The sequence below is a fragment of the Mustela nivalis genome (genome assembly GCF_964662115.1).
Source record: "Mustela nivalis genome assembly, chromosome: 16".
Taxonomy (NCBI): Eukaryota; Metazoa; Chordata; class Mammalia; order Carnivora; family Mustelidae; genus Mustela; species Mustela nivalis.
Genome location: NC_139035.1, coordinates 16,429,537 through 16,453,397, shown reverse-complemented (window position 1 = coordinate 16,453,397; position 23,861 = coordinate 16,429,537). Strand labels below are relative to the sequence as shown.

Genomic DNA, 23,861 nt, shown 5'->3' with positions numbered 1-23,861 from the left:
TCATAGGGGAGATATCGGAGAATTCTCATCCAAGAGATTCCCTATTTCCTCTTTGTGCTCCCTACAACTAGAGAACTTAGGCCATCTCTGAACACTCTGAAAGGAGTCCTGTGTTCTAAGGCAACAACTCAGAAACTCTTTCAGGAAGGGGGGGCCTGGCTGGCTCAGTCAGAAGAACATGCAACTGGGGCACCTGGCTCAGTGGGTTAAACCCTCTCTGCCTACTTGTGATCTCTGTCTGTCAAATAAATAAATAAAATCTTAAAAAAAAAAAAAAAAAGGAACATGCAACTCTCTCTTTTTTTCTTTCCGGAGTTCCAAAACCCATTGTTTATGCAGCACAACCAGTGCTCCATACAATACGTGCCCTCCATAATACCTGCCACCAAGCTCACCCAACCCTCCACCCCTCCAAAACCCTCAGTTTGTTTCTCGGAGTCCTCAGTCTCTCATGGTTTTTGTCTCCCACTCCAATTTCCCCCAACTCACATCTCCTCTCCATTTCCCAACATCTCCATGTTATTCCTTATGCTCCACAAGTAAGGGAAGCCATATGATAACTGACTCCCCCTGCTTGACTTATTTCACTCAGCAAAATCTCTTCCAGCCCCGTCCATGTTGATACAAAAGTTGGGTATTCATCCTTTCTGATGGAGGCATCATACTCCATTGTCTACATGGACCATATCTTCTTTATCCATTCGTCTGTTGAAGGGCATCTTGGTTCGTTCCACAGTTTGGCGACTGTGGCCATTGCTGCTATGAACATTAGGGTAGAGAGGCCCTTCTTTTCACTACAACTGTATCTTTGGGGTAAATACCCAGTAGTGCAACTGGGGGGTCACAGGGCAGTTCTATTTTTAATTTCTTAAGGAATCTCCACACAATTTTCCAAAGTGGCTGCACCAACTTGCATTCCCACCAACAGTATAAGAGGGTTCCCCTTTCTCCACATCCTCTCCAACACTTGTTGTTTACTGTCTTATTGATTTTGGCCATTCAACTGGTGTAAGGTGGTATCTCAGTGTGGCTTTGACTTGAATTTCCATGATGACTAATGATGAACATTTTTTCATGTATCTGTTAGTTTTTTGTATGTTTCTTCAGAGAAGTGTCTGTTCATGTCTTCTGCCTCTTTTTTGACGTGATTATCTATTTTGTGTGTGTTGAGTTTGAGAAATTCTTACAGATCTTGGATATTAGCCCTTGTCTGTAGTGTCATTTGTGAACATCTTCTCCCATTCCATGGGTTGCCTCTTTGTTTTGATGTTTCCTTTGCTGTGCAGAAGCTTTTGATCTTGATGAAGTCCCAAAAGTTCATTTTCGCTTTTGTTTCCTTTGCTTTTGGAGACATATCTTGGAAGAAGCTGCTGTGGCTGATGTCAAAGAGGTTACTGCCTATGTTCTCCTCTAGGATTGTGATAAATTCCTGCCTCACGTTGAGGTCTTTTATCCATTTTGAGTTTATCTTTGTGTATGGGGTAAGAAAATGGTCGAGTTTCATTCTTCTATACATAGCTGTCCAATTTTTCCAGCACCATTTATTGAAGAGACTGTATTTTTTCCAATGCATATTTTTTCCTGCGTTGTCAAAGATTATCTGACCATAGAGTTAAGGGTCCATATCTAGGCTCTCTACTCTGTTCCACTGGTCTATGTGTCTGTTTTCGTACCAGTACCATGTTGTCTTTGTGATCACAGCTTTGTAGCAAAGCTTGAAATCAGGCAACATGATACCCCAGTTTTGCTTTTCTTTTTCACCATTTCCTTAGCAATTTGGGGTCTCTTCTGGCTCCATACAAATTTTAGGATTGTTTGTTCCAGTTGAAAAATGCTGGTGGAATTTTGATCGGAATGGCATTGAAAGTAGACATTGCTGTAGGCAGTATAGACATTTTAACAATGTTTATTCTTTTGATCCATGAGCATGGAATGTTCTTCCATCTTTTTGTGTCTTCTTCAATTTCTTTCATGAGTGTTCTGTAGTTCTTCAAGTATAGATCCTTTACCTCTTTGGTTAGGTTTATTCCCAGGTAACTTATGGCTCTTGGTGCTGTAGCAAATGGAATCAACTCTCTGATTTCCCTTTCTATATTTCCATTGTTAGTGTATAAGAAGGCAACTGATTTCTGTGCAGATTTTGTATCCTGCCACATTACTGAATTGCTGAATGAGTTCTAGTAGTTTGGGGGTGGAGTCTTTTGGGTTTCCCATATAAAGTATCATGTTATCTGCAAAGAGAGAGAGTTTAACTTCTTCATTGCCAATTTGAATACCTTTTATTTCTTTTTGTTATCTGATTGCTGTTGCTAGGACTTCTAGTACTATGTTGAACAACGGTGGCAAGAGTGGACATCTTTGTTGTTTCTGATCTCAAAGGGAAGGCTGTCAGCTTTTCCCCACTGAGAACGATATTGGTCATGGTTTTTCATAGATTTTATGAAGTTGAGGAATGTTCCTTCTATCCCTATACTTTGAATCCTTTTAATCAAGAACAGATACTGTACCTTATCAAATGCTTTTTCTGCATTCAACTGAAAGGACCACGTGGTTTTTCTCTCTTCTCTTACTGATCTGTTCTATCACATTGATTTGTGAATGTTGAACCACCCTTGCGTCCCATGGATAAATCCCACCTGGTCATGGTGAATAATCTTTTTAATATAGTGTTGGATCCTATTAGCTAGGATCTTGTTGAGAATCTTGGCATCCATGTTCATCAGGGATATTGGTCTGAAATTCTCCTTTTTGGTGGGGTCTTTGCCTGGTTTGGGGATAACGGTAATGCTGGCTTCAAAAAAAGTGTCTGGAAGTTTTCCTTCTGTTTCTACTCTTTGAAACAGCATCAGGAGAATAGGTATTATTTCTTCTTTGTATGTTTTGTAGAATTCTCCAGGGAATCCATCAGGTCCTAGGCTCTTACTTTGGGGAGGTTTTTGATCACTGCTTCATTCTCATTACTAGATATTGGTCTATTCAGGTTGTCAATTTCTTCCTGATTCCGTTTTGGAAGTTTATAGGTTTCCAGGAATGCATCCATTTCATCTAGGTTGCTTAACTTATTGGCATATAACTGCTGGTAATAATTTCTGATTGTTTCTATTTCCTTGGTGTTAGTCATGATCTCTCTCCCTTTTCATTCCTAATTGTATTAATTTGGGTCCTCTCTCTTTTCTTTTGGATAAGTTTGGCCAATGGTTTATTGATCTTTTTGACTCCATCAAAAAAACAGCTTCTAGTTTCGTTGATGTGTTCTACTGCATCTCTAGTTTCTATCTCATTGATCTCTGCTCTGATCTTGGTTATTTCCCTTGTTGTGTTTCAGGCTGGCTTAATTTGTTGTTGATTCTTCAGTTCTTTAAGGTGTAAAAAGAGCTAATGTATTCCGGATTTTTCAGTTTTTTTTGAGGGAAGCTGGGATGGCTATGCATTTCTCCCTTAGGACCACCTTTGCCGAATCCCAAAGGTTTTAGACTAAAGTGTCTTCATTATCTTTGGTTTCCATGAATTGTTTAAATTCTTCTTTGATTTCCTGGTTGATCCAAACATTCTTAAGCAGGGTGGTCTTTAGCTTCCAAATGTTTGAATTCCTTCCAAACTTTCTTGTGGTTGAGTTCCAGTTTCAAAGCGTTGTGGTCCGAGAATAGGCAAGAAATAATCTCAGTTTCTTAGTATCAGTTCAGCCCTGATTTCTGACCCAGTATGTGGTCTATTCTGGAAAAAGTTCCATGTGTGCTCGAGAAGAATGAGTATTCTGTTGTTTTAGGGTGGAATGTTCTGTATATATCGATGAGGTCCATCTGGTCCAATGTGTCATTCAATGCTCTTATTTCTTTACTGATTTTCTGCTTGAATGATCTATTACTGAGAATGGCGTCTTAAGATCCCCTAATTGAATGTATTCATATCAATATGACTCTTTATATTGATTAACAGTTGTTTTATGTAGTTGGCTGCTCCCATAATGGGGGCATAAATATTTACAACTGTTAGATCTTCTTGGTGAACAGACCCTTTAAGAATGATGTAGTGTCCTTCTTTATCTCTGATTATAGTCTTTAGTTTAAAATCTAATTTATCTGATATGAGAATCACTACCCCAGCTTTCTTTTGAAGCCCAATGGCAAGAAAGATGCTTCTCCATCCCTTCACTTCCAGTCTGGATATATCCTTAGGTTCCAAATGGGTCTCTTGTAGACAACATATGGATGGGTCCTGTCGCTTTATCCAATCTGCAACCCTGTGCTGTTTAATGGGAACTTTTAGGCCATTCATGTTGGAAGTGATTATTGAAAGATACATTTTTATTGACATCATGTTGCCTGTGAAGTCCTTGTTTCTATAGATGGTCTCTATAAATTTCTGTTCTATGTCACTCTTAAGTTCTTTCTCCTTTTATAGAACCCCCCTTAATATTTCTTAATTTTTTATAGAACCCCCCCTTAATATTTCTTGTAGTGCCAGCTTGGTGGTCACATACTCTTTTAAACCTTGCTGGTCTTGGAAGCTCTTTATCTCTCCATCCATTTTGAATGTCAACCTTGCTGGAAAAAGTATTCTTGGCTGCATGTTCTTCTCATTTAGTGCCCTGAATATGTCTTGCCAGCCCTTTCTAGCTTGCCAGGTTTCTGTGGAACGGTCTGACGTTATTCTGATGGATCTTCTCTGTACATAAGGAATCTCTTAGCCCTAGCTGCTCTCAAAAGCTTTTCTCTAAAATTATGACTCGTCAGTATCACAATCGAATGCCTCAAGGTCTTTCTAGTTCGTTGATCTTGGGGGGTGTTCTTTCTACAACCAGGAAAGGAACGCTGGTTCCATTCCCCAGATTGGGAAAATTTTAAGAACATGCAATTCTTGATCTTGGGGTCGTGAGATCAAGCCCCACATTAGATGTAGAGATTACTTCAATAAACTTAAAAACAAAAACCAAAAAACAAAAACCAGAAACCCTTTCAGGAATCCCAAAAGATCCAAACTCTTTTTTTAAATAATAATACAAAACTTCATTTGGTTTTTCAGCCTCATTCTTTGACAAGTAAATGGTGTTTTCCAGAGGCTGCCTGAAGTGTGAGAGCATGTCTCTAGTAGATATGCTTATATACTCCTATGTTTCAAGCATTTCTCAGTTTTAATTTCCAATATAGCATATATCAGTAGACACTGGAATACTCAATAATTGTCAAGAGCTTCAAGTGGTCCCCAAACCAAAAAGTTTAAGAACCATTGCTCTAAGATACAAAAAAGCCTCGAAAGCACATGGATTACTCTAAATTACAACTTTACCTATTTACCCTAAATAAGTCACACAATTATCTAAAAACTTCCCACTTTCCTGAATGATTACATTTCAGCCCTTCAATCTTCAAAAAAATCACTAGTTCACTAATTCTTTATGAATAGTCAGTAACAGAACTAGATCTAAGGCCTTATATCTCTTCATTCCTAGTTACAATCTTTCTAAATATTGTAGGTCATCCTCAACAAATAAGACTATGTCCCCTCAATCAACATATTGTCCTCTTTTTACAGAAAATGTTACAGGTGTTAAGTTATGCTTATAGCAGGTTAATTATACTTTCCTCTGACCTCTAATAAATAAACAACTCTTTGAGAATTTTCTAATTAATCCCTATAGCTATACCACACCTGTATAGTGATAGGAAGAAAGAGGTAACTAAATCTGCTCCTAAAAACAAATTAGATTTAGGGGCATCTGGGTAGCTCAGTCTGCTAAGCGTAGGACTTGATTTCTGCTCAGGTCATGATCTCAGAGTTATAAGATCAGGCCAGCCCAGTGTTGAACTCGGTGCTCAGCAGGGAGTCAGCTTGAGATTTTTCTCCCTATGCTCCTCCCCCCTCTCCAAAAATAAATAATTAAAAAAAAATAAAAACAAATTAGGGGTGCCTGGGTGGCTCAGTGGGTTAAAGCCTCTGTCTTCGGCTCTGGTGATGATCCCAGGTCCTGGGATTGAGTCCCCAATCAGACTCTGTGCTCAGCAGGGAGCCTGTTTTCCCCTCTCTCTCTGCCTGCCTCTCTGACTACTTGTGATCTCTGTCTGTCAAATAAATAAATAAATAAAATCTTCAAAAACATTTTTTAAATAAATAAATACATATAAAAATAAAAACAAATCAGATTTGAAGGTGTATAACATAAAAAGTTTAAAAAGCTAAAGAAAAAGTCTTCCACATTATTTACAAAGGGACTCAAATTTATAAGTGTTCCAAAGTCCTCAATCTGCAATCATCCCTTTCCACACCATTTTTAATTCTGAAAACACTGCATTGACTGAAACATAAAACCAAAAACAAAACAAAAAATATTATTGTTTTTTCTATTTTTAAGATAATAAAAGAGCTAGAATTTTAGCACAAATCGATCAGCCCACAGCAAATAATAGAACCCCTACAAATATTTGTTGCAGTGAATAAATAATTTAGGGCATTTATTCATGAGCTTTGTCAGCTTGGCTTCTTTCAGCATTTACTAGGTAACAGGAATATGGGAAAAAGCAAATAACAATCCTAGTGAACTCTGACACTCTCAATCCCAAAGGCCAGCTCAATACCAGGCAATCCCACAAACCAGCTTGAGTTAAGCTGCACAACTTGAGCAAAGTCTTCTAAATCTTTTTTTATATGATTTCCCTATCAAATACAAAAACAAAAGCTTACTATGTACTTCTGGTATGTGTATATTTATTGATAAATTATATCCTCCACAACTGTTTTTTGGTTTTTTTAAAGAATTTTAAATTTATTTTGAGAGAGACTACAAGAGCAAAGACAGAGTGCAGAGCAGAGGGAGAGAGAGAATCTCAGACTCCACTCTCAGGGCGGAGCCCAACACAGGGCTCAGTTCCAGGACCCTGAGATCATGACCTGAACCGAAAATCAGAGCTGGACACTGAACCAACTAAGCCAGCCAGGCACCTCTAAAACAGAATTTTAAAATAGTTTCTAAAAGCTGAGACAATGATAAAATAAACAATTTTTATCTTTCACTTATAAATAGTACAAAAATATTTTTAATCTAAGAAATTTTCAATAGCAATACTTTCAGAAAACTACTGAAAAGCTTCATTTTTAAAAGCTTTATTTTTAAAACCTGAGTTTAACATTTTGTGATTCAGTATTTCAAAGGTCTAGTTCAAACTTCAGGAATTAGTTGACTGGGAAGTTTAATTATAATGGTTATAAAATGAAAAACAGACCTGACAAAGGCAGGACACTTGAAATACTAAATATACGCTTAGTGTGAAGTTCATTGTCGATGACAGTGGATGTAAAATCTTATTTCAAAGAATTATCTTAATTATTTTGAAATTTTTTTGGCAAACTTCTTATCCAATCTATTAAAGTATCATTGTTTTTATCTGTAATTTGGCTGACCGAAAACTAGAACTAGAAGTAGAATTGTCAGCTCTGCCATTTTTTTTTTGTTCACACATGCTTGCTTTAGTGGTATTATTGTTGAGGCTTCTTTATACAAGTCTTTTTAAGTCTAAGTCACATTCATTTTATAAGAGTTAAGTTTAATCAAAACAAGATAATATCCATAAATTCTACGTACCTATAAACTAGATGAATTGATATTTGCTGAAAGTGAACAAACAAGTAAGAAAACTATTAGCAATCCTTTTCGTTTTCTCAGAATACCTAATGAGGTCATCAAATTGGTCCATTTATTAAATATAGGTAAAATTTTATTTCTTCCTTGTCTTGTTCATAAAAATGCATATAACAAACAGTTCTAGTATTATCTTCTCTTACTCCACGAGAGTTTGGGGTACTCTCCTTTGGGAACTATGATAGAGATATACTTAAAACACCTACGAGCACAACTCAATCAGTCTCTCAAATGCTTTCCAGATTATGACTGGATTTGAAGCCAGGACTAATTTTCCATGGTCACCACAGGTCAAATAAGATTCTTATGTTCTTATGATCTGGGCCTTCACCCAAAAGCTGATCCAAAACCAACCTTCAGGGATAGATGGACAAGTATAATCTTTCCAGGATACTCACCCTAACATACTTCATTATACAAATGTAATAAAGAATACTAATAGGTTCCTCTTTTATATAACATTCATTTATTCATTTAAGAAACATTGGTAAGTGCCAGGCATCTTATTTACAAGTGTTACCTTAAATATGCCATACGGTACTTATACTTGCAGAAGTGCCTGAAAGTAAAAGTGGTTTGTGCCCCATCGGGTGGCCAAACTGGAAATTTCAAACAAGTTCCAGCAAGACAAATTAACCATAATGAATCAACATAATACCTATGGGAAATTGAAGCCTGCAACACAAGTGTTCTCATGGGATAGTTCTATAAATGAAAATCACAATAATGTCATGGCAATATGTCCTTACACTTGAAAAATAAAGGATGTACAGTTTACACAGAATCTCTCCTTTTCCAAATCCTACAACAACAACAAAAATCAATCCAGGATTATCACTTCTTATTTAAATTAAATAAAAGTTTCACTGGGTCAGCTTTCCATTCACAGACTAAAATCTCTTCAAAATTTTTCTAAAAGAACTTTAATATACAAAAATACTATTAATAATAGTCCTAGATAACAGAGAGGGAGGCAAACCATAAGGGACTCTTAACGATAGGGAACAAATGGAGGGTTGCTGGAGGGCAGGTGGGTAGGGGATGGGGTAACTAGGTGATGGGCATTAACGAGGGCACTTAAAGTAATGAGCACTGGGTGTTGTATGCAAGTGGTGAATCCCTGAATTCTACCTCTAAAATTAATACTACCGCATGTTAATTAAATTGAATTGAAATTTAAAAATTTGTAAATGACAGTCCTAAATTTAAGTTTTGTCTTCTTCATATAACAAACATAATTAAATCATAAAAACACAGACATTTAAAGCTAGATGGGTCCTTAGGAAATATACATAATCCTGTGAGTTTAGAAACCATCAAATCCAGTTCTCTCACTTTACAAATGAAGAACCTAAAACCCAGAAAGAGGAAGTAATTTCATCAGGGTCACACAGCTAGGGTAGCCTGACTCCCAATGCTTACACTTCTATGCTCAAGAGATGAGCTATCTATAAATGATCCCCAACAAACAACTTAACCTCCCTGGACTTGAGTTTCCCTGTCTGAAAAAAACAAGAAGTAAATAGTGTTTAAATTCCCTTTAAAATCCTGAAATTTAGATACCTCATTATTTTGGTATCTTACAAAACTACAGTATACACTGAAAAAAACCCTTCCTATTTCCTGAGAAACCAAAGCAGCACAGGACCCTAGGGATGAAAACACAAGTCAGCAGCCTAAGGCACCAAATATATTTGCTTCTTTTGCGAATATGCTGTAAAATATTAACACCATCATACTAGTAGTCTATGTGGCTGAAACTGGTCTGTTAATTTTGATTAATCAATTACAGAGCTCTAAAATTGCAATCCTGATTCTTAATTTTTTTTAAAGTATTCTCACAAAGATTTATTGATGTTCTATTTTCTACGCCAAGATTTACTCTCAAATAGATGACTGAAAAAGGGATGGTCTCTGCTCATTTGTGTTTATTCTCTGTAAAAACTATTCACAAATGGATCAAATAGATTTTCTTTATATGGTTTCTTCTTGTTGTTCTCTTTTATGCTTTATTATTCTCCCTCTGAAGATTGAGTTATGAACGCTACAATTTATTTAAATCAGAAACTCTAGTAATTATTAGGGTATTGATGAGTCACTAATATTGATAACTTTTAACATTCCAAAAACCAAAAAGCATTAAAAATTAAACCAAAAACCTATGAACCATAATGGAACTTGAAAAGCTCCAGCCCTATATTCTTATCTTATGGAAAAGGAAAGAGCTCTGAAAAGGCAAAAAGATTGTCCCTAGGGTCTCATGGCTAACATATATAAGAACTGCCTTTATTGTTGACCATGTATACACATAATACAAATAATTATAGACATTAAAACAAAATTTTCAGTTTCTAATGCTCTGCCTATTTCAAATAAAATTTAATGTAGTGAAATGACATAAAAACCAAAGAAGCTGAACAGTTCATTGTGGTTCACAGCACTAGAAAGCACCCTAGCTACACATCAGGGGTAATACCCCAAAATTTCACCACCAGTGCTCGAAAAACAAACTCAGGTGTCTGTTCTACTAACAGTGTTTCAGGGCACAATCTTCATATATGAGAAACTGCATGTTACTGCTTTATAAGAAAGTTCTTTTCTCTGGCAACAGCTACTCTCTTTTAGGATATCATTTTTTCCCCCAAAGTTTTTAAGTTGTCAAAATGCCTGGACTCTGAAAACTCCTATCTATGCCTCTTTAAGTATTTTTAAAGAAATAGCATCAGCTATTGAGAAACAATATACAACACAGACCTCAACCCTATTAAAAAAAAAAAAAAAGAAAAAAAATGTCTTTCAAGGCTCCAATTCACAAAGTCCCCTTTATTTAATTTTACCTACAAAACAATGAGTTTATCTGGGACAGGAGTCATGTAATAGGGACTCCTGCAGAACAAAATTTCAATTATCCATAATAAATGAATTTTTTAAAATAATTTATAATTGCCCCAGGAAAGATAATGCAGTCACACTCCCTCTGTAACCAACCTAACCAATTAGTGTTAGTGTCTAAACGGAGTATGTGAATGGGAAGTCTCAGAATTACTGTGGTTACTCCAGCCACAAAGCTGACATTACAAATCAAGAGGTAATTGAATTTTCAAACTAAGTCTTATGGCTCCCTTTCCAGTCCCAGATATTCCAAATTAATACAATTCTAGGAGACAGTTAAGTACTGTAATACTTAAAACGAATCACAGCATACAACCAGCCACTATTACTTTTGCCCAAATTAAGCATTCCATACTACCTAACAAGTGTAAGATGCTGCTTCGGCATGCTGTGTTCTCTGCCTCTATGAAGAACTGGCAGTGGTGCTGAAAATTACTACTACAAGATGAAAGACCAATACCCTCCTTTCAATAAAAACCATCATCTGGACCCTAGCCAAGGTTTTAAAACTGACCAAATGTTATTAGAAACAATAAATCAAGAACTCCACAGGCTGAAAAGCTAGTGCCTTATTTCATTCTTACAAAATGTAGCCACAAAACACTATAAGAAAATTAAGTGACAAGAAAGCATTAATAATTCTGGGTGTTTCGTTTCTGGCAATAATCAAACACTGTATTTTACAAGGGGAATTTATTTTCAATCTTCTAGGTTTCCCTGTCTTCTTCAATTATTACATCTGCTATATGAAAAATAAACTTTGTGCTATTGCCTAAACATACTATCAATGAACTTGAACAGAAATTAAGTAGAGAACTAAAATATTTTAATTCATAAAATGTAGCTAACATATTTGTGTTCATATTGATTTTATACTCTTTGTTCCTGCACATTCATAGATGTGAATTCCTGGAGGTTACAGATAAGTCTTTCTTTCTCTATCCAGGCGCTGAATTGCCAGCTACTGAGAAAAACCTATTGCAGTGCTTAAAGCTCTTCAGGTACCTTGCCTTCTGAATATATGAATGGGTTCATTATCTTACTTTCCCCTATATTAATATATTAATGTATGGTTTCTTATCAGTACCTACGGAATACTCTCAAGGAGCTGTTATCACAGAAATGGGGGACGGGCATGGTATCTGTAATACACAGGTATGTTTTAAAAGTACATTGTTTACAATACAGTAGTTTTCTCCCTAGCTAACAAAAATCTTAGGAGAGAAAACCTGAAATTTTTAATTATTTTCTTCTCTTCCCTTCTTCCCCTTTCCCTTCACTCCGTTCCAAAACAGGAGAGTCAAAACCAGAGATGTGATTACTTTGTATACTTCAGGCAATCGGTAAAAAGACCAGTCACCGTCTTATCAAAACAGAATAGACGATTACAATACGTTTGCATACAGTAACCACTGCATATATGATATACATTTAAATCAAGTTTCAACCCTGTTACAAAGCCTTTGTCAACACTGGGCAAGTGGGGGAAAGCGGAAGGGCTCTGTGGAATGAAGAAAATCACCAAAGGGGCTTATCTCGGAAGAGGATTCCTCGGTAAGAGGTGAGCAGAGAGAAACAAAACCTAACCTTGGCGAGGGGGCGCTCGCCCAGGGTGGGGACGAGAGGTCAGAGTGAGCGGGGAGGAGGGGATCAGCGCGGAACCGCCGCGACCCCGGGCTGCCCTCCCGCCCCGACTCCCCAACCTGCGGCTCGCCCTCCCACCACTATTCCCCAGCCCGGGCCGAGCGGTGCCCTCCCTCCCGGCCCGCCGCCTGCATATCCGTTACCCCGGTGGCAGCGGGGCTGCGGGGGAGGGGAAGGTCAGCGGGGCCCAGAGGGGGCCGGCCGCGGCGGGGATGCCGCAGTGGCTCCCAGCCGCACCGGGTCAAAGTCCGCCCAGGCGCGGGGAAGCAGCGGGAGCGGAAGGAGGCAGCGGAGGTCGGGACGGCGAGATGGTGGCCCCTCCGAGTCCTCCCACACCCCGGCGGCCGCCGGTACCTCATACTGGATGTATTGCTTCCTCCACTCGGGAGTGATGTGCGCGGAGAGGTGCTCGGCGAACTTCATCCTGCCGTTTCCCCCTCACTCCCACTCGGGTCCAGCAGTTACAGGCGGCGGCGGCGGCGGCGGCAACAGCGACTCCGACTCCTCCCCACATGGGCCCCGGCGCGGCACGGCGCTGCGCTTCTCTCCTCCTCCGCCGCCGCCGAGGTCTCCTCAGAGCCGCCCTCCCGCCATCTTCCTCCTCCTCTCCATAGCCCCGCCCCGCCCCGCCCTCTAGACGTCATCCCCATGGTAACCGCCTACGCCGCACCGACGAAAGGGGCAGGGTAAGGGGCTGGGTTTGGGTACATTCCTCGAGGCTCCGCCCCTTCTGGGCCGAACGTGCGGGAGGCACCTCTCCTGACCTCTTCCGTCTGACTCCCGTTGGCCTTAGGGCTGTACTCTACCGCCTGCCTGGAAAGCGGCCGTGTTGTTATTGCAATTAATATTAATACTGTAGCAAGAATAAGCCACACAAGACGTTTGTATTTGCAAAGAGTTGTGCAAACAGTTTTCATTTTAGTATTTGTTCTTCATACAACTCTTAAGGATGGATCAACATTAATCCAAAGTGAGTAAAACGGATTAAATAGTTAAGAATCAAACGTATTTAAAGAAACTGTATTGTACACGCTTTTAGGCGCTCAATAAATGCTTGTTGGATTTAATTAAAGATTACAGTGCCAAAAATTGTTTGCTGTTTTTGAATTTCGATGTAATTGTCTAGTCCCAGAGCTACCAGAAAGCTCAGTAACATAACCTGCAGCCAAACCAGTACTGGGAGGGGGCATACTGGGGGAAAGTTACCAACTGGACCTGTGACTGAGCTTCCTGGGGTTTGGGGTGAAGTTGAGACGAAAACTAATATTGGGAGGAAAGAAAATCCCCTAAGGGTACCGTGACAACCCCGACCCCCAGGGAGACCAGAACTGCATCTGGTGTCCAGGCTGAACTGTCCTAGGGAAGCATAGGGAATAGATAACTCATACAGTTAGAGCTTCTTTTGAGTGTGGGAGTGATTGTCCTAGATGACCTGATTATGGAACAGAAACCCAGGTTCTATTCTGAGTAAAGGAGCACTGGATAATAACAACTAACACTTATTAAACAATAATAAAATACAGTTCCTTTAATTACATTCCAAATGCAATTATAAACCCCTTCCATGGACTTTGTCCTTTAATTCTCACAGTTTTGGTGACACCCAAAGAGACCAGGGGACCACTGTGACCAGGACAGTATTCTGAGGTATCAGTCTTTGCTGTTGACTTTTTTTTTTCCTCCCTGTATTTTTCTCCTTTCCTTTCCTCTTAATTCATGCTAGTAGGGGTTCTGCAATCATTTCCTCTGGAGAGGGATGAGGCATGATGGAAAATAGGCAGAGGCTATGAGTCTTTCTTGTACATAAGTTTCAACCACTGTTGAAAGGGGAATCGTCGTAAGAACGAGAACAAGGATTAGAATAGCAATGAGGTCTCCTCTCATCTCAACACCATTCTCCTCTCCCCACCATAACAATCCCCCCTCTAATGAAAGTAAATGTTCCTAGGAGAAATAAATGGGTGAAAGAGAAGACTATGCTCCCAGTAAGGAGACACAACCACAGAGAGGAAAATGACTGAATGGTGCACCTAGGATGATGGAACCAGGAGCAGATGCAAGAGATTGCTGGGCCTTTAGTGGAGTATGGACCAGGATGCTACATTCTTGGCAGCAACCCCTGGTGACCTCACATCCTGCTCCCAACATCCATACTTTGCTGTCTTAGCTGCTCACAAAACTGGATACAGGCCCTGACCCAGGGAAGAAAGGAAATCCCCAATCCTAGCTCTATAACCAACAATTCTTAATTTTTCTCATGCCTGATCCAGAGCTCTGACGCTCAATTAGACATGAAAATCTTAATTTATCTGAAGAAGTAGATTTAATGTTTCCTTATTCCTAACATAACTTCAGATATTCAGATATTTCACTGACAAAACTATCAAATACTTAGTATTTATTGAACAACTACTTTCTGCAGAGCACGATTCTAGAGGCTATAAGTAATAGTCTGAATAGCTTTACTCTATATCAGAAGGGCCCCTTGCCTTACACCTTCTTTTGTAAATAAACAAATAACTCTTCATTTAACAAAATTATACTGAGTATTATGATATGCTGGTCATGCCACCTTGGGAATGAAGTACAGTTCAAAAATAAGACTCTGGGGGCATCTGGGTGGCTCAGTGGGTTAAGCCGCTGCCTTCTGCTCGGGTCCTGATCTCAGGGTCCTGGGATCGAGTCCCGCATTGAGCTCTCTCTCAGATAGGGAGTCTGCTTCCCTATCTCTCTCTCTCTCTCTCTGGCTGCCTCTCCATCTGCTTGTGATTTCTCTCTGTCAAATTAATAAATAAAATCTTTAAAAAAAAAAAAAAAAAGACTCTTTTTTTTTTCTCCCCCCGAGGACATCACAGTCTAGTCAGAGAGAGAGGCAGATAGACCAATAGCTAGACTACAGTGGGATCTATGCTGAATTTGTGTATGTACAAGGAAACAAATATCCAACTGACTGGGAAGGAAAAGATGATATTCCAGACAAAGCAACTTTGAAATACAGTCTTAAACAACAATCTGACAGAGAGAAAGACATCTCCAAGATCTCAAAGGCAAAAAGCAAGGAAAAGTTGGGTGTGTTAAAGACGGCAAGAAGTTGTCTGACTGGAATGTCCTTTTAAACAGCACAATGTCCCCTCGGCAGAGAAACTCTTCCTAGTCCTTTCCCTCCTTTCCTCGGTCTGGCTCCCACATCACCCTGGTACAATCCCCTCCCTGTATGTCAAGGGTAATTTCTATCACGCTATGAACTCTCTGAAGATAAAGTATTCATTTCTCTTGTTTTCTCCAACTTAGCATGGTGCCTGGCATTCAAGGATTCAATAAATGTTGGAAAACAAAGAAAAGAAAGAAGGAAGGTAAGAAGGGAGGGGGGTGGAGAGGAAGGAAAGGAGCATCTGCATGGAGGAAAGTTACAGGAAATGGAGTTAAACTGGAACAGGACTATGAAGAAATACATCATGACAGCATGGGCGGTATAGGGTCTTTGAAAACGGTAAAGCAGTTAAGTGACTAGCTCAGTTTTGGGGAAACAGGATAGCAAAGATTCCTGGTTTTGAACACTGGCTTAGGGAATAGACCTGAATCAAAATCCCAGGTCTGGCATTTTGACTCTGTGTGACCTTGGGCAAAGTAGATAAGCTCTTTTTAAAAATATTTTATTTATTTATTTATTTAAAGAAAGAGCATGTGTGGGGGAAGGAGCAGAGGGGAAGGGAGAGGAAGAGGGCAAGAATCCCGGGCAGACTCTGCACTGAACGTGGAGCCTGACATGAGGCTCCATCTCACAACCCTGAGATCATGACCTGAGTCAAAACCAAGAGTCGGACACTTAACCGACACAGCCACTCAGGCACCCCAAAGTACACTAGCTTTTAATGCCTCAGTTTCCTCATCCCTCAAAAGGGGATGATAATAACACCTCCCCAGCGGGTTGTTATGAGGATTATTTGAGATTCTGCTTATAAAGCACTTAGCACAATGACCAGTTGACCACTCAATAATTAGCAGCCCCTTGAAAATATCTGTAAGCAGTTTGGAATAGGGACTAGAAGGAGGACAAATCAGAGACCAGTTTATTAGCAAACACCCGTACAGCACTCACTCTGTGCCAGATGCTGTTCTAAGTGCTTTGTAAATACAAACGTATTTAATCCTTGCAAGGACCCCAGGAGGTAGCTACTGTCATTATTCTCATTTTACAGATGAGTAAACTAAGACAGAGTACTTAAGAATCTTGCTCAAGGGCACCTGGGTGGCTCAGTCAGATAAGCGTCTGCCTTAGATCAGGTCATGATCCCTGAGGTGCTGGGATACAGCCCTAAGATGGGCTCCCTGCTCACCAGGAAGCAAGCTTCTCCCTCAGCCTTTGCCTGCAGCTCCCTCTGCTTGTGCTCTCTTTTTCTCTGTCATATAAATAAATAAAATCTTTTTAAAAAAAATTTTTTATTAAAAAAAGAATCTTGGGGCGCCTGGGTGGCTCAGTGGGTTAAAGCCTCTGCCTTAGGCTCAGGTCATGATCCCAGGGTCCTGGGATTGAGCCCCACCTCGGGCTTTCTCTGCTCAGCAGGGAGCCTGCTTCCTCCTATCTCTGACTGCCTCTCTGCCTACTTGTGGTCTCTGTCTGTCAAATAAATAAATAAAATCTAAAAAAAAAAAAAAGAAGAATCTTGCTCAAAATCTACTAATAAAGCGTAGACCTGGGTTTGAACCCTGGCAGTCCAGCTCCAGAGTCCTAGTTCTTGCCCACTACTTTATGCTCACTATTGATCCCAGTCATAGCGATGGACAAAAGGAGGTGTAACATGTTGGTCTAACTCTAGTTACTAAGTAGATACTGTTGCCGTGAATTGAGATAAGGAATGTAAGTGGAAGGCAGGTTTGAGGCCTGTCTAGGAGTGTTAAATCATTAGGAATCCATGAGATGTGGCAATACAATTTAGGGCTCTGGAAAGAGACAGAAGAACTGAACACTAGGGAGCCATTCATATTTAAGTGATGAGGAAGTCCTGATGAATTAGCCTAGGGAGGGAGCATACACTAAAATGGTAAGGGGTCTGAAGGAGCATCCTGGTGTGAGTATGATAAAGAAGATGAGACAAGGGAGCAACTGGGTGGCTCAGTCGGTTAAGCATCTGCCTTTGGCTCAATTCATAGTCTTGGGGTCCTGGGATAGAGCCCCACATCCGGCTCCCTGCTTAGCAAAGAACCTGCTTCTCTCTTTCCCTCTGCCTTTCCCCACTGCTCATGTTCTCTCTCTTTCTCTCTCAAACAAATAAATAAAATCTTAAAAAAAAAAAAAAAAAGATGAGACAAGGAAGGAGGCTGGGTATAGCCAGAGGGAGCAGCAACACATTTAGGAGACAGCCGTGTAAAAGAAGCCATTAAAAAGACGAAAGTTTCATAACGGAAGCAGTGACCCACGATGTCAGATGTTACAGAGACGTTGAGTAGAATGACCTCTAGGCTATTGGTCTTAGCAATTAAAGAGTCACTAGTAAACTCAGAGAAAGAGGCTTTGAAGACATGAAGGGCTACAGAAGTCTGAGCAGTGAACGGCGTCTTATTTTCATATATCTGAAGTTGCATTTCTTCCGTATACCTGTTGTAGAATAACAAAGAGTGAGAACTTAATAGCGTGCTCAGCAATTCATCTTGAAATTCATAAGTGCTGAGTCTGGACACTTTATATTTATCACATCTAATTCTAAGTTTGGGAACAGGTATACTTACCACAAAGTAACTGTTCTAAAACTTAGAATTATGTGTGATAAACATAAAGTCAAACTGTTGCTTGAGCAAATGAGACTGGTGATCAAGCTGAAGGGTAAAGACCTGAGGAGGGATCAAATCTTGAACTACACCTCCCATTGAAGCTGAGCGAGTCAGGATTTCACAGGAGCAAAGGCCGCGTTCTCCATACAACCCAGACTCTGAATTACATGAGGCCCACTGCAGCTTTAAAATATGGTAGACTCCTAGACCAACTAGGGGTTCAATAGATGGACTTGAGATGGTTCATGACCCCCATAAAATCACATGGAAAATTTTGCATGTTATTTGTATATGTTTCTGGAGAAAGGGTCCATACAGTTTCCCAAAGGTTTCCACAACCAAAAAATATTTAGAACAACAGCACCAAGGCACTAAATGTCCCTCTTAAGAAACTAAAAACAAAACCCCCCCAAACAAAAGAACTAATATAAAGAATTTACAGGGCATAGTTGTAATATAAAGAATTACAGGGCTTAGTTGGTTGGGTGACTGCCTTTGGCTCAGGTCATGATCCCAGGGTCCGGGGATGGAGGCTCCCTGCTCAGTGGGGAGCCTGCTTCTCCCTCTCCCACTGCCTGCTGGTCTGCCTGCTTGTGCTCTTTCACTCTCTCTGTCAAATAAATAAATAAAAATATTAAAAAAAAAAAAAGAATTTACAAATGAAGTTTCAAATGATTCAATTCAGTAATTTCTAGAAATACCTTTATTTAGACACAATTTTTGATTATATATGCCTGGAGTATTTTCTTAAGGAGCAAGGAAGGTATTTTACAAGTAATAAAAGAGCGTTTAAAGTATTCATTCATAGGCTCCTAGGTGGCTCAGTGGGTTAAGCATCTGACTTTGGCTCAGGTCACAATCCCAGGGTCCTGGGATCAAGCACCACATTAGGCTCCCTACTCCTCAGGAAGCCTGCTTCTCCCACTCCCCCTGCTTGTGTTCCCTCTCTCACAGTGTCTCTCTCTGTTCAGTAAATTAATAAAATCTTTTAAAATTTTTAAAAATTTTAAAAATAAAGTATTCACTCAAAAATAAATAAATAATAAAGTTTTCATTCAGGGGCTCTTGGGTGGCTTAGTCAGTTAAGCATCTGACTTTGGCTCAGGTCATGATCACAGTCCCAGGATGGAGCCCCACATTTGAGTCCCTGCTCAGCAGGGAGCCTGCTTGTCTCTCTCCTTTAGCTCCTCTCCCTGCTCATGGTCTCTCTCTCTGTCAAATAAATTAATGAAATCTTAAAAAATTTAAAAAAAATTCATTCAACAAATATTTATTGAGCAGTTACTACTTACCAGGTATTGTTCTAGGCACTGTTCCAGATAGAGCAGTGAATAAAACAAAGTCCTGGGAATTTGCTGTCAAATGGGAAGACAATAAACAAACAAATCAACCAGTATGCAATAGGTTAGATGAGGACAAATATATGGAGAAAAATAAAACAGAGTAAGGGCTAGAAAGATTGTTGTATGGTTTTCCATAGGGTAGTCAGGAAGTATTCCAGTTCCCAATAGTAATCATCTTACTAATAATATAATTTTTATGAGACTGACACACTGCCTACTGCGCTAAGGAGGCACCTAATAAGATAATTTTTAGTCAGAGATCTGAAGGATGGGAAGGAGAAAACTATGTGGATATGAGTTGAAGTTGGAAGTCAGGTCAGGGAGTAATACGGAGCGTTCAGCAGGTTCAAAGGCCCTGAGACTAGAATATGCTTGGTGTATTGGAGAAACAGGAAGGATGCTGGTATGGTGAAGGAATGTTTCAGGGAGCAAGATCAGATCAGACAGGTAACTGGAAGCCAAATCGATTGCTGAGGGCTTTTTAGGAAAGGGTAAAGACTTGGATTCTGAGTGAAATGAAACTTTGCAGATTTTGTATTTTGCAGTTTTTTTGGAGTTATCTTTTTCCTTCACATGCAGTAATAACCACTTTTTTCCTATGCATTTCTAACAATTGTAGTAAAATATAGAGAACACAAAATTTTTATATTAGCTATATTTAAAGGGTACAATTCAGTGGCATTAAGTACATTCACAGTGTTATACAGCCATCACCACTATGTATGTCCAGAACTTTTTATAATCTTAAATAGAAATTCTATACCTGGGGCACCTGGGTGGTTCAGTGGTTTAAAGCCTCTGCCTTCGGCTCGGGTCATGATCCCGGGTTCCTGGGATCGAGCCCAGCATCAGGCTCTCTGCTCAGTGGGGAGCCTGCTTCCCCCTCTCTCTCTGCCTGCCTCTCTGCCTACTTGTGATCTCTGTCTGTCAAATAAATAAATAAATAAATAAATAAATAAATAAATCTAAAGAGAAAAAAAGAAATTCTATTAAATAATTAATATTATTCCATTAATAAAATTAAATATTATTCCATTAAATAATAACTTCCCATTCTTCCCTCCCCCCTAGCCCTGATAACCTCTGTTCTACTTCCTGTCTTCATGAATTTGTTTATTCTAGATTCCCCATATATGTGGAATCATATAATATTTGTTCTTCTATGTTTGGTTTATTTCACTTAGCATAATCTTTTCAAGTTTATCCATGTTGTAGTATGTGTCAGCATTTCCTTTCTAAATCTGAATAATATTCCATTGTTACCATTTGTTAGAAACAAATATACCATTTGTTAGCGGTGAACAATAATCATTAATGCCATTTGTTAGTGATAAACAAAATATACTGCATTTTGTTTATCCATTCATCTGTTGATGGACATTTGGGTTGTTTCCCCTGTTTGACTATTATGAATAATGCTGCAACGAGCATTGGTGTACAAGTATCTGATTCTCTTAAATTCTTTGGGGCACGTATGTAGCAGTGGAATTGCTAGGTCATATGGCAATTCTGTATTTAACTTTTTGAGGAAATGAAGGTTTTTGAGTGACATCATCAGTCATATAAATCATATATATATTTCCCCTCCACCCCCAGTGTGGCAAGTAGTCTTCAGAGGAGATAAAGAAAAAGCAAGGTGAATTAGTTTCCCAGCACTGTCATAACAAATAACCACAAACTGGGTGGCTTACACAACAGAAATGGATTCTCTCACAGTTTTGGAGGCTAGAAGTTCAAAATCAAAGTTTCAGCAGGTTTATATTCTTTCAAAGTCTCCATGCCTTTCTCTTGACTTCTATTGTGGTTGGCAATCCTTGGCATTCCTTGACTTGCAGCTACATGACCCTAATCTCTGCCTCCATCATTAAATGATATTCATTCTATATATCACTGAATCTTTGCAGGGCTGTTCCCCATGCTTTGTTTCTGTTTTCTCTTATAAGGACAACAGTCCTATTGGATTACAGTTCACTCTAATCGAGTATAATGACCTCATCATAACTTGATCACATCTACAAAGACCTGTTTTCCAAATAAAATCACATTCACATGTAATGGGGGCTACAATTTTAACATATCCATTTTTTTTTTGGAGGAACATAAGCTATCCCACAAGATAAGAACACTAGTAAAGACAGTATTGGAATAATCCAAGAGAGAAATGATGGTGGTTTGGACTGGAAAAATTGGAAATAGTCTTCTATGTGAAGACAGAGTCAATAGGCTTCACTGGGGAATTAGATGTGGGATGTGAGCAAAAGAGAGGCATCAAGGATGACTCTGAGGTCTTTTGCCCAATTAATTAGAAGAATGAGATTGGGGAATGTTCAGAAGGAGCAAGTTTGAGGTACAGGTGAAACTCAAAAGTTCAATTTGGGTGTATTATGTTGAAGATGCCTGCCAAATATGCAGGTAGAAATGTTCAATAGGCAATTTAGAGTTTGGAGGTCATCAGAGAGGAACTGGATGGAGATATAAATTTGTGAGTCAACAGAATGAAGATGATATTTAAAGCCATGAGATTCCATGGACTCTCTGGAAGTGAGTGTAGATAGAAAAAAGAAGAGGTGTGAAGACAAATCCGAGGACTACTCCAGTGCTTAAAGGTTTGGAAGATGAGGAAGAATCCACAAAGAAGACCAAAAGGAAGAGATTAGAATGGGAGGAAGCCAATATAGTAAGAAATGATCATTTTTTTCAGGAAATATATCCGTAAAGAGGAATGGAGTAAAGAGGTAATAGTTACATTGGAACGTGATAATAGAAGGTTTTTCTTTTAAGATTGGAGAAATAGCCATATGTATATATTCTGGTGTAAATGATTCAGTATAGAAAGAAAAATTGAGGGGCGCCTGGGTGGCTCAGTGGGTTACGCCGCTGCCTTTGGCTCAGGTCATGATCTCAGGGTCCTGGGATGGAGTCCCGCATCGGGCTCTCTGCTTGGCGGGGAGCCTGCTTCCCTCTCTCTCTCTCTCTGCCTGCCTCTCCATCTACTTGTGATTTCTCTCTGTCAAATAAATAAATAAAATCTTAAAAAAAAATAAAATAAAATAAAGAAAGAAAAATTGATTATACAGGAAAGGAAGGGGACTTAAATTTTCTCTGTATAAAACTAGACATAAAATACACCTATGTTTGGATGGTGAGACAGGACCAAGAAGGACATTCAGAATGGTTATGTGTGGGCTAGAGATTTCAAGGGATTTTTATTCCTTGTATTTTTCGGTGTTGCTTTCAATTATAACAAAGTACATTTATCAGCAAAACGATTATCTACAAGAACAATTAAGTGTTCTATTTAGATGATCCCAAAACCAGTGATGTCCAATGAGTACGAAAAGCTGTCTCTGCAGCATTTGATACTGCAAGCCTTCGGGAAGAAACCAGTTGGTAAAGTGATTCAGAAAATCCAGGGAACAGAAGCTCAAGCAAGGACCCAGAGAAGAAAGAAGAATGCGTACTGACAATTAGCCCTTACAGGGAGGAGAGACTTAATATCATTTGAGACTTGGGGTTGGGGGTATTAGTCATGATTGGGACAGGCAAACAAAAGTTTGCAGATAGAAAGGAGGAATCCCTTTTCCTTCTGTAAAGGAGACAAGTTCATCCATTTGCTTGGGAAAATGGGAGCAGAGTTGGTACGCAAGAGGTATTGCAAGAAGTATGCAACTAGCACTGAGGCTTCCTTGCATTTGGAAACTATTTACTTGTGATAGAATCAACTGGGAAGGTTTTATCCCTTTTCCCAGCAGTACACAGCAATCTAGGAGCAGGAGTTGAGGGAAAGGATAGGTGAATTGATCCAAGGTGAGGAATTGCAGAAATTGCCTCAGGACAATTGAGAAAAAGACACTGAGATACTAATGGAAACCAAATTATAACAACCAAGATTTACTGTATTTCACATACCGTATCTATCTATTTATTTATTTATTTATTTTTATAGATTTTATTTATTTATTTGACAGAGATCACAGGTAGGCAGAGAGGCAGGCAGAGAGAGAGAAGAAGCAGGCTCCCCGCTGAGCAGAGAGCCTGATGCGAGGCTCGATCCCAGGACCCTGGGATCATGACCCCCGCCAAAGGCAGAGGTTTTAACCCACGGAGCCACCCAGGCGCCCCCACATACATTATTTAATTTAATCTTCATAGCAGTAGAAAAGGATTAAAAAAGTATATTATGTTAAAATATCATAACAAAGGATAACAATTTAAAAAAGAAAAGGGATGTTTCTAGGGCGCCTGTGTGTCTCAGTGGGCTAAGTGATCCCAGGGTCATGATCCCAGGTCATGATCCCAGGGTCCTGGGATCAAGTCCCATGTCAGGCTTCCAGCTCGGTGGCAAGCCTGCTTTTCCCTCCCTCCTGCTAGTTCAATCTGTCTCTCTGTCAAATAAATAAATGGAATCCTTAAAAAAAAAAAAAAAAAGAAAGAAAGAAGAAGAAAAAGAAGAGGAAGAAGAGGATATTTCTGCTATACAGAGGAGAAAAAAAGCCTTGCGGCTCTGGTAGTTGTTTGCCGGGTTTGGGGAACTATCTTTCTAGATGACAAGGTATCCTCATCACTTAGGTCTTGATGGG

The 23,861-nt window shown here is 39.5% G+C and overlaps 1 protein-coding gene across 1 annotated transcript in view; it reads right to left on the bottom strand.

Moving 5' to 3' along the window:
* XPR1 (xenotropic and polytropic retrovirus receptor 1) overlaps positions 1–12,803 on the bottom strand; it is a 250,301-nt gene extending 237,498 nt beyond the window's left edge. Inside the window, exon 1 of the mRNA XM_082701743.1 lies at positions 12,524–12,803. Coding sequence (XP_082557869.1) covers positions 12,524–12,592 — 69 coding nt within the window. The 5' untranslated portion in view covers positions 12,593–12,803. The remainder of the gene's footprint in view (positions 1–12,523) is intronic.
* Positions 12,804–23,861: the final 11,058 nt, after the last annotated feature.